Source organism: Chamaea fasciata, unplaced genomic scaffold (assembly GCF_029207755.1).
Source record: "Chamaea fasciata isolate MVZ Bird 193981 ecotype frontalis unplaced genomic scaffold, bChaFas1.0.hap1 SCAF_7, whole genome shotgun sequence".
In the NCBI taxonomy this organism is placed as follows: domain Eukaryota; kingdom Metazoa; phylum Chordata; class Aves; order Passeriformes; family Sylviidae; genus Chamaea; species Chamaea fasciata.
The window spans coordinates 11,520,653-11,533,854 of record NW_027094092.1 but is presented as its reverse complement, the minus strand read 5'-3'; the positions used below and the strand labels follow the sequence as shown (position 1 = coordinate 11,533,854).

Genomic DNA, 13,202 nt, shown 5'->3' with positions numbered 1-13,202 from the left:
TTTTGCTTTTGCAATCTTACAGTGTGGCGCCGTTTCCTTTTGGGCTGCATGCTCTCCTGCCCATATGATGGCCACTGGAAATCCTGGGATGGCACTTGGCTGTTCTGGCTCTCCACATCTTCAGAATCAGAGTCATCCTGTTGCATTGAAGGGAAATGCCTGTCTGGATAAATCTCTTTCAGTTTGTCCTCAAAGAACTCATCCAGGCATCGTCCAGCCTCAGCAACCTCAGAATCTGGCTGTAAGGGAATGAATAACCATTCAGTGCTACCACACACAGAAATCACCAAGGATCAAACCCAAGTTTCTACCCCACTCCAACATCTCTCCTTGGCTTGGTCTGCTACATCTCCATTAGTCTCTGCACACTTCCTATTAATCCATTAGTCCCTCTGTATTTCTAGTGTAAGTAAAATCCAGATGCTGCTATTAAGGAACACATTTGTGCACCTCTAAGAAGTAGAGATGTGCAGTGAACTAGGAAGAACAGCAGCCATCACTGCTTAGGAATTTCTATGCACTTTATTTTCCCTAGGCTTTTTGCTGGCTGTGGCTGGCTTCTCACAGCAAACACAGTAACATTCCACAGAGTTCTCTGTGAAGATGTCCCTCTTTTATTTTAGATCCATATGAATCTCAAGTTCTCAGATACATACATAACTTCATAAAAACTTCATTCCAGTCATTAAAAAAACCCTAACATAATTTCCTAAGAATAAAACTGATTAACACTTCTGTTTATCCCAATCCTACATCTGATTTCCATGGAACCAGCAGCTGCAGCAGTGTGACAGCCACTGAAAGAGCCAGCCCCTGCTTTGCCTCCCCCCATCCTTGCATATTAGAAACATACATAATTGAACTTTGCACAGTTCCAGAACATGAGTCGCACGTCAGTCACAAGTTCCTCAGGAGCAGAATAGTGGAACTTGTCCTTTTTTTGCAGCTTCTTTCGTATGGTGGACAAATCCATTGGCCTTTTGATGATCTGATAATAATGCTGAGCCTGCAATAAGAATAAAAGGCAAGTATGTGACATTTTTAATTAAAACATTTCCTCTCCAGTGACTTCTATGCAATTTTGGACAGAAGTCATTGCAGAGGAGTCGTTGCATCAGGGTAGAGAGCTCTAATCTTTTAGAGCCTATACTTGTACATTATCTTCCTGGGTGCTTTTTGATTTGATTAAAACACATTTATTTGCAAGATTGATCCTAAAAATAGCACACTCCAGTGACTACCCTGCTGCTTTGTAAAGTTTATCCCCAGAAAACATAACCCAAATTTAACCCTGATCAATAATATGCGTAACATTGATAATTAGCTGACATTTTCCCCAAGCAATTACAAAAAAGAATGTGCTGTGATACTTTCAGCTGATAATGTGGGAAGTAGTCTGTCAAGAGTGACTCAAAATAGGATACTGTGTGTTCTTCTAAAAATTCAACAGAAGTCTTTTTCAAAGGGCATCAGCTACCAGGATATCCCACTCCTTAAATCTTTCTGGGTCTAAGCCTACTTGTCAGGCAATTTGTTCCATAAGTTCATCGCAAGCTTTATTAGGTGAAATGAGTTTTATATCATTATTTGAACTACTCCTTCACATAAAACCTTCCCCCCCCCCCCCCTTCAACTTTTAGCTCTGTTGTTACAATAGTGTGAGTCTCCATCTTCCTTAAAGCTTCCTAATATTGCAAACGTGGACTACACAGATGAAGCAGATATCTCTACATCTTCCCCTGCACACAGTCACATTTACCCTCTTTGTGCACAGCACAAGAAAAGAGGGAGTTCAGGGCTGCTTCTAGAGCAGACGTCTCTTATGACAGTACAACACTCTCCATGCACGTGGCAAGTCAATTTTTTAACCACTGGAACCCCTCATACACCTCTGCCATTCTACTAGCTTCTTAAATTGGCACTCAAGCATGGCCTGAACACTGGCCAAACATTTCCCTCCGTCTGGCCTGACACCTTCAAGGCACTTGGAAGAGGCAAAAACCCACCCTTCCCTAGGAAGAAATACTGTTCAGAAAAAAAAAAATCATGAATCTCTTTCAAGAAGACAAAGGAGAAACTTGTGAAGTTCTCTGGGTTCCCTCTGATCCCTGCATGTGCAGTACTTACCAGGGGACTGACAGGTTCATGGAACGGGAGGCTCATACTGCTGCAGAACAGGGAAAGCACCAGCTTCTCACACTTCTGTGGGCCAAAATGAAAATACATTTAATTCAAAACAAGGGAGTTTCATTCTTGCCCTTAATCAATCATGCTAACAGAAAGAGAATTCTCATAAAATGCCACATTTCCCTCTAGTCAGGGGGAGGTTTTGCCTCATAGAATTGTTACACCTTGGAAAATAAGGATAGTCAAGAAATGCAAGAAAAGAAACATCTCCCTGGAAATTCTTGGGAATTAATCACCATCATTATTTACTTTGTGCCCTCCAGATCTATTCCTTGGCTCTCAACTGAAAGAACAGCAGCAACAATGTGGAAGGAGTTAAATGGGAAATGTTTCCCACTGCTCATATCCATTCATGCAAACCAATGTAAGTTGGTAGTGCTGAATGAAAACTATTCTCTTCAATCTTCATTAACTTGTAAAACACTTATGCTAGTGTTTGGCTCATTCATTAGTGAAAAAAAATGCATTACATATACATTTTAAGCGATATTTTCTCACAAACGATGGGATTTTTCATCAACTCAACTTTCTAAATAGGACTTCATTATTCAAAACCCAAATCCCAACAATTTTTTGCCCAGTTATACCAAATCCAGTAAAAACAGCTCAGCATCTGCACTCAGTTGTATGGACTCCTCCTCTCTGTCAAATCACCAATACACACACAACATCTATTTTGAATTTGTGCCTTCCAAAAACCATGGACTTTAGGAAAAGGCACTTATTCAATGGAAGATTTGGTAGAGAAAACTATTAATAGGTATGTAAAGTGATAATCTTTCCTCTAGGCTGAATTAAGAGCCTAAATATCTTCCAGGGAACCAGTGGAATATTTGAAGAAGATTGTGTGATGATTTCAGTCCTACTGAAAGTCAAAAATGTCTTCATCACAAAAACGTCATTGCACTAGCCAAAGCAAATGTCTGAGAAGGTGTCAAGTTTTAAAGGAAAAAGATTCAGTGTCACAAACCAGGCAACACTGACTCAAGGAAGCTCTGCTCTTGAGTATGACTTCCCTGTTCAAAGTAGAAAAGAATTCCACCTCTTCCTGCTTAATCTTTCTATTACATTTTTAAATTGAACAGCAATGTCTCTAGAAAGAAGAGAATGATATAACCAAATAATAACAATGCTGTTGTTGTATTTACTACTGTGTGTAACATTTGAGTAGGAGCCAAGTGAAAACCATCATCTCTCTTTATGAAAAGCAAAACCTCTTGCCAAGATCATATGGTCTGTTCTAAATAGTGCAATATTTAATTATTCCCACCTTCTGGTCACAGTCACCAAGGCCACATTGTGCATTGTAGCTGTGGCTGTAGCGTGTGTTTTCACAGTCGTATTCCACCTCTGGCTTCACTGGATTACGGCAAAGCGAGCACACCCATTCTCCCCTGAAAAAAAAACCCCAAAAAACTTATGGGGAATTTTTTCCACAACCTTGCCAAACAGCAAATCTCAGAAATCACTATTTAGAAAGCCTCATCCTTAACTAGCATTGTGATAGCAGGCAATCTGAAGCTCATTGTACTACATATTCTTTATTGGATTTGAATCCAGGTAGAAACACAATCATTTCAGTTTCTATTCACGGCTCTTTTCCTGTCACAAAGGAAAAGAAAACCACAAAATCATGTTTGAAATCATCCACCGGCAGTGTATGCAGCTGCAATGATTCAAGTGCTGCTTTGAAAAAAAATACTAAGGAAAAACAGGCAGCAATTGGTTCTTACGACAAAGACCCTTTTGATAACTGAGATATTTATTATCAACTCATATGGTAATTGACATATTTATCTAAGAAATCAACACTATCAGAAAAGGTGTGATAATACACAGGTCCCCAAACCAAATAGAAATATTTCTGCAAGGGCATGTGTGTCCATGCTAGTAGATGCATTTTCAGAAACCTCTTGAAGAATTTCCTGAAGGCAGTGATGCATCTTCTACAACATCAGGGTCTAAACAACTATAGATGAAGATATATTCAAGAATTAGAAATGTAGAACTTTGGTTAAACGAATTGATTTACTTCATTAGAGTTTAACTTTGCCTAGAAAGTTTATTCTAACAGGAAAACTTGGTTTTCATATTGCTCTGAAACTAGAAGGTGATAATAACTCCACTACTAGAGAAAAGAATGAAAAGCCAAGAGCTGAGAAGTCCTGGTTTTTGAACAGAAAGGAGAAACCAGAATCTTCTAATTAATACCTTACTACATATTTTTTCAGCTGAGACAATTATTTGAGCTCAAATAAAGTAGACTTCGGTTCCACTTAGTAACGATTTATAACAGAATTTAGAATTGCATGCAACAGTAATGCACATTATTCAGTCTCACTTTTAAGTTTGGTATGTGGGGGTGTATCTATTTCTGGTTCATTGCATACAATCCTTCTGTGACAAGCTGCAAGAGAAGGTATCTTAGGGAAAGCAATGACAAATATTTCCATCAAAGCCCTGATAATCCTACATTTCCCATAAAATTTGCTAACAAACTGAATAAAAACTCACTGATTGCCCTTCCCTTGTGCTAGTCTCTGTTCTGCCAAGCAGAGCTGATGTCTACACTCCAAATGTTATATGAGAGTTAGGATTTTATTTCTCTCCAGTGAGTCATATGAAAGTTTTTAAGTTCAGGTCTGCTGCCTCGTTTGCTGCACTGGCCAGTAAACTGCAGAAAAGGCACAGTGGAGGGAAAGAGTTCTTTTTCATAATTCATCTAGTTCCTAGCATGTAAGACAAAAACAAAAAAAATCAAAAAAAGGCAAGTGAGAGATGCAGCCCTTGTACAAGGCTGGAACATCAATCCCTGAGGATATCTTCTTCCCCCAGGCAGTAAGCAGGAAGAGCACAGAAGTGACATGTCATCCATACTCACACTGGAAAGCTGAGCAGGGCAGGAACATGGCAGGAGAGATGGAAGACCTTGGGGCAGTGATCACAGCACAACAGTTCTCCTCCATTAAGACACACAGCACAGAAATCCTCATTTTCAATTGGACTGACTTCCTGAATAACTGGGGATTTTTTCATGCTGGAGATGCCATTGCTGAGCTTCTGATCAACAGATGGAGATTGTGTCTGTCCTGCAGCCTGGGAGAGGAGAAATCTCCTGTCTTCTGAGTTGTCCTCTTCAGTCTTCTGTCCTTCAGCTAGACTATCTTTATTTATCTTGAAAGAAGAAAAATCTGGGATCACACAATCATCATTTTCACACATCAGCATAAAGCATCACTGGTTATCTGCAGATAACCAAACACTTGGAAGACACAACTACCAACAATTTTCCAACAAGTGCTTCCAAGTACTTCTCAGCAATGAACTCTACTGGGGAGGCCACTGGGATTCAGCAGGCCCACACTCTTGGCATTTGCCACTGGCTGGCCAGGTCACCTTGGTCCAGGTCATTTCCTCCTTGTGGCACAGTGTAGTAGCACTGTGAGAGAGCTCTGCAGATTCTACACCACAGGTGATAGAATAGGATATTCTGCAGACTCACTTGGAAATTTTATGGTAAACAGCTCAAATCCCCCACCATTCCCCAAAATGAACCAAAACACAGAAAAGTACAAGTCCTTTTCCCACCAGAAATTCCTGCTCCCTTCTGTGGACAGAAGTTCACACTCAAGTCTCCACTGAAGCAATGGAATATAAAGCTTTTAAAAATCTATTACCCTGTGATTTCTGGGATTGGTTCCTATCACTCAAATATATATTCAGGCCAGTTTTAAGCTATTTATCCTGTATTTATAACCAGACAGTTGAACCAAGTTGTTCCTCAATGTACAAAAATGCTACAAACTTCTCAGAAATGAAATATGCAGGGAGTTCCACGGCAAGCTCAAAGCTGTATTGTCTTTACCACAACCCACCACAGGAGTCCCTGAGGGTCAAACAAATCAGCAGACTTTTTTACTGTACAATATTCCAGAAACTGTGCCTACAAACCAGTGGGGTAAAGGGGAGAAGGCAGGTAAAACCTCAAGGACATCCCACTCACCTTTATAGACATACTTGAGGACCGTGTCCCACACTCAATTACCAGGAGGAAATTGCCCTCCTGCTCCTTGTCCTGTGGCTGGAGCTTAAACACTGGGAGCTCTCCCACTTCCAAGGCAGATATCTTCAGACGTTCCAGCCGCACATAGGGGATCTTCTGCTCCTTAGGGGCAGATCTAGAATCAAAAGGACACATGATTAAATTCATCCACATCCCACAAAATCCTCCTCCCTTACTCAGTTTCATGCACCATTATTAGTGCTCCTTTTCCTTTGTAACTGTGACTGTGGTGGCCAAACACTGAAAATCATGACATTTTTTCACAAGCCAATTCTTTAAGAAAAAGGAATGCAATTGCTTTAAATTAATCATATGTGTAAATACTTTACTGACTCCTGTGCTGAAGCTTTGCTCTGCTCTGTATATTCGTAATTACGGCAGTTAAAGAAATATTTTGTACTTTTCAGTGTGGTTGGCTCCACTACAAACACAGCACATCATCAACTTTACCATATTATTACAGCAGTGGCTGAAAACCAAATTTTATAAAATTGTTAATGATAATATTAATGGTAATGGTAATCCTATTCCCATTATATGTTTTAGCTTTCATTCGGGCTTAACACTTTCTAATTGTTCAAGTGAGATAAATTAGCAAATATTTATTTATTCTGGAAAATTACACAGAAATAGATAAATTCACCACTTCTTTTCCATTGTTGCTTTCAAGTTTGAGAGCACTTTTCAACTTTCAGAACTATTATCTATAAGGAATCTACAATTCTTTTGAAGTTCTCCATCATCATTAAGTATGACAAATTTTCTAAAGACATGCATAAAATTTCACAGCCAGCGCTTTTGTATTTAAAAAACCTCTGCTACCTGACATTCTGATTGCTTTTCATATCCATTTCAAAATGTTCCTTTTCACAGTTATTGGAATCTGGAACAGAAGATAAGAAAACGAATAAAATATTTATAATATCACAGGCAGATTAGGGTAGAAAGTACTTCAATATTCATGTACTTCTGACTGGTGTTTAATATGATATCATAAGTGAATTATGGAATAATTTCATCTATACATATAGAAAACGTGTGTGCTATTTTCTGTTCTGGTGCAGAGCCTTTGTCTTTCTTTTTTTTCTTTTAACCACAGCTTCTGTTCTGAACATGAGGAGCATATATGATATATTTCATGGAAATGGTTTCATTCCCAGGAAACTATATGTGTACACAGCCACATCACGTACATCCATATACATGGAACAACATAGGTAATCCTCTTTGCTATACAGCCTTCACTTGAGAAAAACAGGCCAAATGAGGTTTGAACCCCTGAGGCTCAGGAAATCTTTGTGGTCTGCAGCTCCATGCTAAGAAGCTCCTGGATAATTCCAGTGACTCGAAAACAGGAAAAAAAATTGTATCTCCCATCTGCCACAATGGGAAAAAAAGTTAGACTATAATTCCTTTCCTTCCTCCAGTGTCTGGAACATATAAACACATGAATTCAAAACTATCTGCTATATAAGCATTTAGCTGTAGCTTTGTGTAGCTGTATCAGGATTTGGCTGTAGTTTTGACTGATGTTAAACACAAGTAATAACACAGTTCTGTGGAGCTGGAATAGGATAGAGTCAAATGTCCCAGTGGATGCCCTCAGAAATACAAGTCCACTGAAAAATTTCATCATCTCATGTTTTGTTAGGAATTAGTATTACATAGCCAATACGAACAAGAAACAAACACAATATCGTAGCTATCTTGAGATAGGAGAGGGCCAGGAAAAGATGATTTTTAAAAGAAAATCTAGCTCAGGTCATCAGCACCTCAGCCATGGCTTGAAAGCAGTGTGCCTCTAAGGTACTCTTTTTTTTTCCAGCCACAAGAAAAAATAAAATTAAGACTAACTAAGAAAAGGTGCATTTCACATCACACCTAAGGCATTATTAACCTGTGATTGTTGCTCAGGTGAAGGGTGGGTAGCCCTGTGATGGACAGAATTACTAAAGGGAGGCTGCACACCAAGCTGAAGGAGCAGCTCTCTCTGCACACTGTCAAAGCACAGGATGTTCCAGCGGTGCTGGGTTCCTACATTAACCAACATTTCCATCAGCAACTGGGCCCATCAAACAATAGTGTCTATAAAATTTGTAGGAAACACCAAACTAGAGGGGCTGCACCGTGGAGAATGTTTTCAGTTAAAGAAAGACCTCAGTGCATCAGAGTAAAAAATCTAAGTCAGTAAGACTGAATTGAGATAACTGTACTCTGCTCATGAAGGGTCAGATAAATGTAATCCCAAAGGAAAACAATTGGCTAGGAAAATGTTCTTGGAAGGAACTAAGGGTTAAAGTGGGCTGTTCTCTGCACACGAGTCAACCACCACCTAATGCTGCTGCTGCAGAAGAGAGGAATGCCATCCTGCATCCACCAGCAGCAAGGAATATAAAACAAGGAGCTGATACCCTGATTCTGCAAAGCACCCCAGAGGCCTCAACTGAGCTCTGCATTTGGCTGTGGGCAGCACTCCTTAATTGCAGAGAACCCAAAATAGCACAGAGGAATGAGGTGGTTTTGAAAAAAATCAAACGCCTGACCCATGAGGAGAGACTGAACCCATCAGATTTGTTTAGTCTAGGAAAGAGAAGAGGACGGTGTTTATTCAAGTCATAAGAAAGAAAAGTGGCCATAAGAGGGAAAATGATCACACTTTGTACAATTTTTACCACATCCCGTGTGCCCAGGATAAGAATTATTTTGTTTTCAATTAAGCTGAAATGTTTAGGTTTGCTATTAGAAAAGGATGAGTCACTGGAGACATATACCAGAAGGAATGAGGCTTGGCAGCACAGCAATGCTGAAGCCAGCAAGTCCTACCAAGAGCCACCAGCAGAGTTAACCTTTACTTTGGAGCAGAGTTCATGTTTTATGGTGCACTGGTGACTGTATCTCCTGAGGTCTCCCCTCACTGCATGCCCTTAAACACTGACAGGACAGGAATTACTCACTCTTGATCCTTCCTCCTGAAAAGGGAGCAGCTCTGAATTCAACACTCAAGGTTTCCCACCCTCTTGCACAACAGGGCCTGCATTTTATACCCAGCAAATTTGTGACATCCACTATCAACAGAGATTCTGAATGCTGGGGCTGCCTCTGAGTGTGGTGTCACGTACCCCACAGCAGATACTACATTGCTGCTTCTCCCCAAGGCACTTCAGCCTGACTGGGGCACAGCTTTTTAGGGGTGCTCCTGATTCTTACAACTCACACAAATGATCATGGCATAATTGCCACGGTTTGGCATAGGAAATAGAAGAGAAGACAAATACATTTCCCTGGCTCACTGGGCTAGGCTTCCTTCATACTAATTAGAATTCTCTGAATAAAAATACAGCACAGGGAGAGAAATATTAATTCATCTTTTATAGAGAAATGCAGCCAAATATTGGCATAAGTCACAGGATAACAACTTGATCCTGCAATCCCTTGCTTGCATGAATAGTCCCATTGACTTTCAGAGTTTGCAGGAATGAGGCTTTACAGTGTAGCACAATGATGTTGGCAATTTGCCCACAAAAAGAGTTAAGTAAAGTCTAATTCTCCATTAGGGCTGAAGAAATAGGCCTTGGCTGAAGGGAATGTTCCACAGCAGACAGAGCAAAGCAAAGGCACATACTGTGCAATGTGTTAACAGAAATTTGGTATGCTACTGATGTGAAGGACTTAGCAGAAGGCACATTACATTTTGGAAGTAATGTGGGTTTTTTTAATTGAATTTGGACTCTTCAAACCAGCTCTTCAATAGTCATAACTGCAGGTCTCATTAACAGGAGTGCTTCTCAGAGAACTAATACTCCAGGTACTTCACACAGTCACACTCCTTTCTGGTCCACAGACGAGGGATGTTACAAATTCAAAGCACATCATTTCTATGTTTTTCCTCCACAAATGAGATCAAACACACTTTTCCATTGGATTAAGTACTCCAATAACATTTGAAGCTTGCTGGAAAAGCACATTTACATGTAAGTATATTAATAAGCATACTGCTTTACCATGCTTGTGATGCACAGTGCTAAGAGAGAAAAAAAAAACCCAAACCTAAAGGAAATAATTAAAACACTGGTACCTTCTTTGCTTCTAGGTTGTCTCATTCTGGCATTCACTGGCAGGAAAGAAGTGTTGCTGAGCAGTTCAGAAGGAGAAGTGCAATGCTGAGACTTTTTGATTGAAAGATTAATAGGTTCTTCCATCACTTTTTGCATAGAAAGAGTTAATTCATTAACTACCTCTTGCCCAGCAGTAGCCAAGCTGTCTTCTAGAAGACATTCCACAGCACTGAGGTCTTCATTTTCCAGCTGTGGGGGAGAAAGAAATGCAGAATTCTATTATCAGTTTGCTTTCTTTTCATTTTAAGAAAATCATTTGTAATTGGTCTTCAAATACCACATCAGGAAAACTTTACTCATTGAAATAATCATTTATTTTGACTGACTGACCAAGAATAACATGCTGTAAATGAAAGTGGATTCCCTCTCAACAGAGGGGTTTGAGCGATCCCTACCTTGCATTTAGTGCCTCCCTGGAGAGCATCACCTGGTGTAGGGTCAGCAGGAGCCCCAGGGTCACTGGGAGCCCTGCCCAGGGCCAGCCTGTAGCTGGGCAGAGGCTCTGGTGCAGTACCACAGTCACAGAGGGCGTTTGGGGACAGGCCAAGTGTCACAGCCGCTGCACCTTTCACCTGTGGGTCAGCTGAGCTGGATAATCTTGTTGGAGAGAATTCCATTTCTGTACTGTTTGGAAAGCCCACAAAGCTTAAGGATGCTGAACGCTGGGAAAAGCAAAAAAAGAAAAAATCAAATATATTAATAAGCTTTTCAGCAGCAAAATGCTGCTGTTCTTTCTATAATAGATGAGATGCTCAGTTTCAGCTTGACATAATCAAACAGCTGTGTCACAAGGACTTGTAAGAATCTATTGTAACCCTATACTATTTCCAAAAGCTTTCGATTCTCCACCATTGAAACTGAAAACTGGAAAAGGAGACAACTAGGTTACTCTTCTGGTGCTTACAAAAAAAAGTCTTCCTTAGATCAGTTCAAAGGATTCTGATTTTTAACTCCTACAATGATTGAGAAATCTATGTAGAACACTGTACCAAATTAATCCTTGACATAAACCCTATTATTGTCCATTAAATTTTCCAAGAAGAAATAAGATTCAATTCAGAAATTTTGTCATTTTATTAAAAGATCATCAGATCACTTCATTCAGAAAGAAGATTCAGAAGAAATAAGATTTAACTCTGACACAAGTACATGACGTTATTTTTCCTGTTAATGATGCTGAAAACTTAATGATAGTGAGTCGGTCCCATTAAAACCTAAAGCATTTCCCCTTTAAATATCATAGATTAAATGCAGAAATATCCTACATGAACCAATGAGCAAACATGTCCAGTTTCCAAAGAAAGGGAATATTTACTTAAGTATCAATATGCATTTTTTATGTCTCATGATTTGTCACTACCAAACGCACAGAGACACTGTTACACGAACCAAAGCAAACCCACTCGTCTAGATGACTTCCCTGAGCTGCCCCATATCCTGGAATCCAGGACTGTATTGAAAACAAGAATAAGATCCATGTGTAGCAAATAGACACAATTTTAGGAAGTGTACAGGTCTGTGTCACTTGAATATACAGCTTTCCCTTGATTTTATCATGGGTCATTGGTGCTTCACCCTTCACATTTGTCTGACTATATCCTTTTCATTTGACTGCAATTCAGTAGGTAGCACTCATTTTAATATAAATCAAGACAATAGGAATGCATCTATTAGGATTTAAATTTATTGTTGTACCTATTTCTCCACTAGAGGCCTGTGACTCAGAAGCAAATCTGAGAAAGGACCTGCTTCCTAAATTTAATTAGTATTTTTCTGAACTTACACTCCATTTTTGATTTGGATACTTTTGTCCACCTCAAACCCAGTGGTAAAAAATGCAGCCTAGACTGAGCTGTCAGATGTGTCTGTGTAAATCCTACCTCATACCAGTCTTGAATTCTCTGCTTGCAATGCACAGCAACTCTGTACTAAGACAACACCTCCCACAGACACGAATTTCCACCTAACAACGGATGCAATTTAATTTCCTCTTTGTCAATTTGCAATAGATGCTACAATGGGAGCTTTGCCTGGGGAGTGACCACTTAATTTGATAAGTCAAAATACACCTGCATTAAAGACAGAAAGAGCTCAGCTCTCCTGCAGAGCCATTCTACCACACAGTGCTGCAGTGAGCCTGCTTTAAACAGTCCCTTCATGTAGAAGGCAGCCCAGGGAGCACTGGGTTCCTGCAGCCAGGGAATTGGTCATTCTCCTCCTCTTGACTCAAATGGACACCCCTGAGTCTAAGCTCTCCAAGCTGTAACAACTTCTTGGAAGCAGCTGGAACTAGTTACACATGTTCTTCCTACCTTACATTTAGGCTGAAAACAAGAACACAGACAGTAAGGAAATGCACCAGTGGAGGCCCAAACTTGCCATATGGTCTGTCTGATAGAGCATTCCTAAGAATGCTGAGGTTTCAAACCGAAGTTATCTCCATAGGTCAGCAAAGAATCCACTTTTCACGGCCACACATCCTAAAGTCCACAAAGATCAAAAGTGTTTATTTGCCACCACAATTTGCTTGTGACAGGTTCCTGCTATTGCAATGACAAATGGGACCTACCCAAGTACACATTTTCCTTTTCATTCCATCACTTATTTTATCAAAAGCCTTTCTCAGATGACAAAATTAACATGTGAATTTCTCCCATATCTCTTACAAAAAAATAAAACAAAAAAGCAGAATTCATGCTTGAGCTGAAGATGTACTGTAATCAGCCTTTGCCTTTTCCCCTTATTTCAAAGTCCACTGTGAGCATTAATTAAGCCCCTGTGAGGTAGTTAAATATTTATTTAGTCAGGTTCTCCAAAGCATGGAGCATCCACAAATT

General features: G+C 39.9%; 1 protein-coding gene across 3 annotated transcripts in view; it reads right to left on the bottom strand.

Moving 5' to 3' along the window:
- TRIM66 (tripartite motif containing 66) overlaps window positions 1–13,202 on the bottom strand; it is a 42,405-nt gene that overhangs the window by 772 nt on the left and 28,431 nt on the right. For all 3 annotated transcript variants that reach the window (XM_066187567.1, XM_066187566.1, XM_066187568.1), the window contains 9 exons: window positions 10,761–11,027; window positions 10,326–10,554; window positions 7,073–7,133; window positions 6,191–6,365; window positions 5,069–5,361; window positions 3,458–3,581; window positions 2,128–2,202; window positions 854–1,006; window positions 21–239 (listed from right to left, as the gene is read on the bottom strand). In XM_066187567.1, coding sequence (XP_066043664.1) covers window positions 21–239; window positions 854–1,006; window positions 2,128–2,202; window positions 3,458–3,581; window positions 5,069–5,361; window positions 6,191–6,365; window positions 7,073–7,133; window positions 10,326–10,554; window positions 10,761–11,027 — 1,596 coding nt within the window. The remainder of the gene's footprint in view (window positions 1–20; window positions 240–853; window positions 1,007–2,127; window positions 2,203–3,457; window positions 3,582–5,068; window positions 5,362–6,190; window positions 6,366–7,072; window positions 7,134–10,325; window positions 10,555–10,760; window positions 11,028–13,202) is intronic.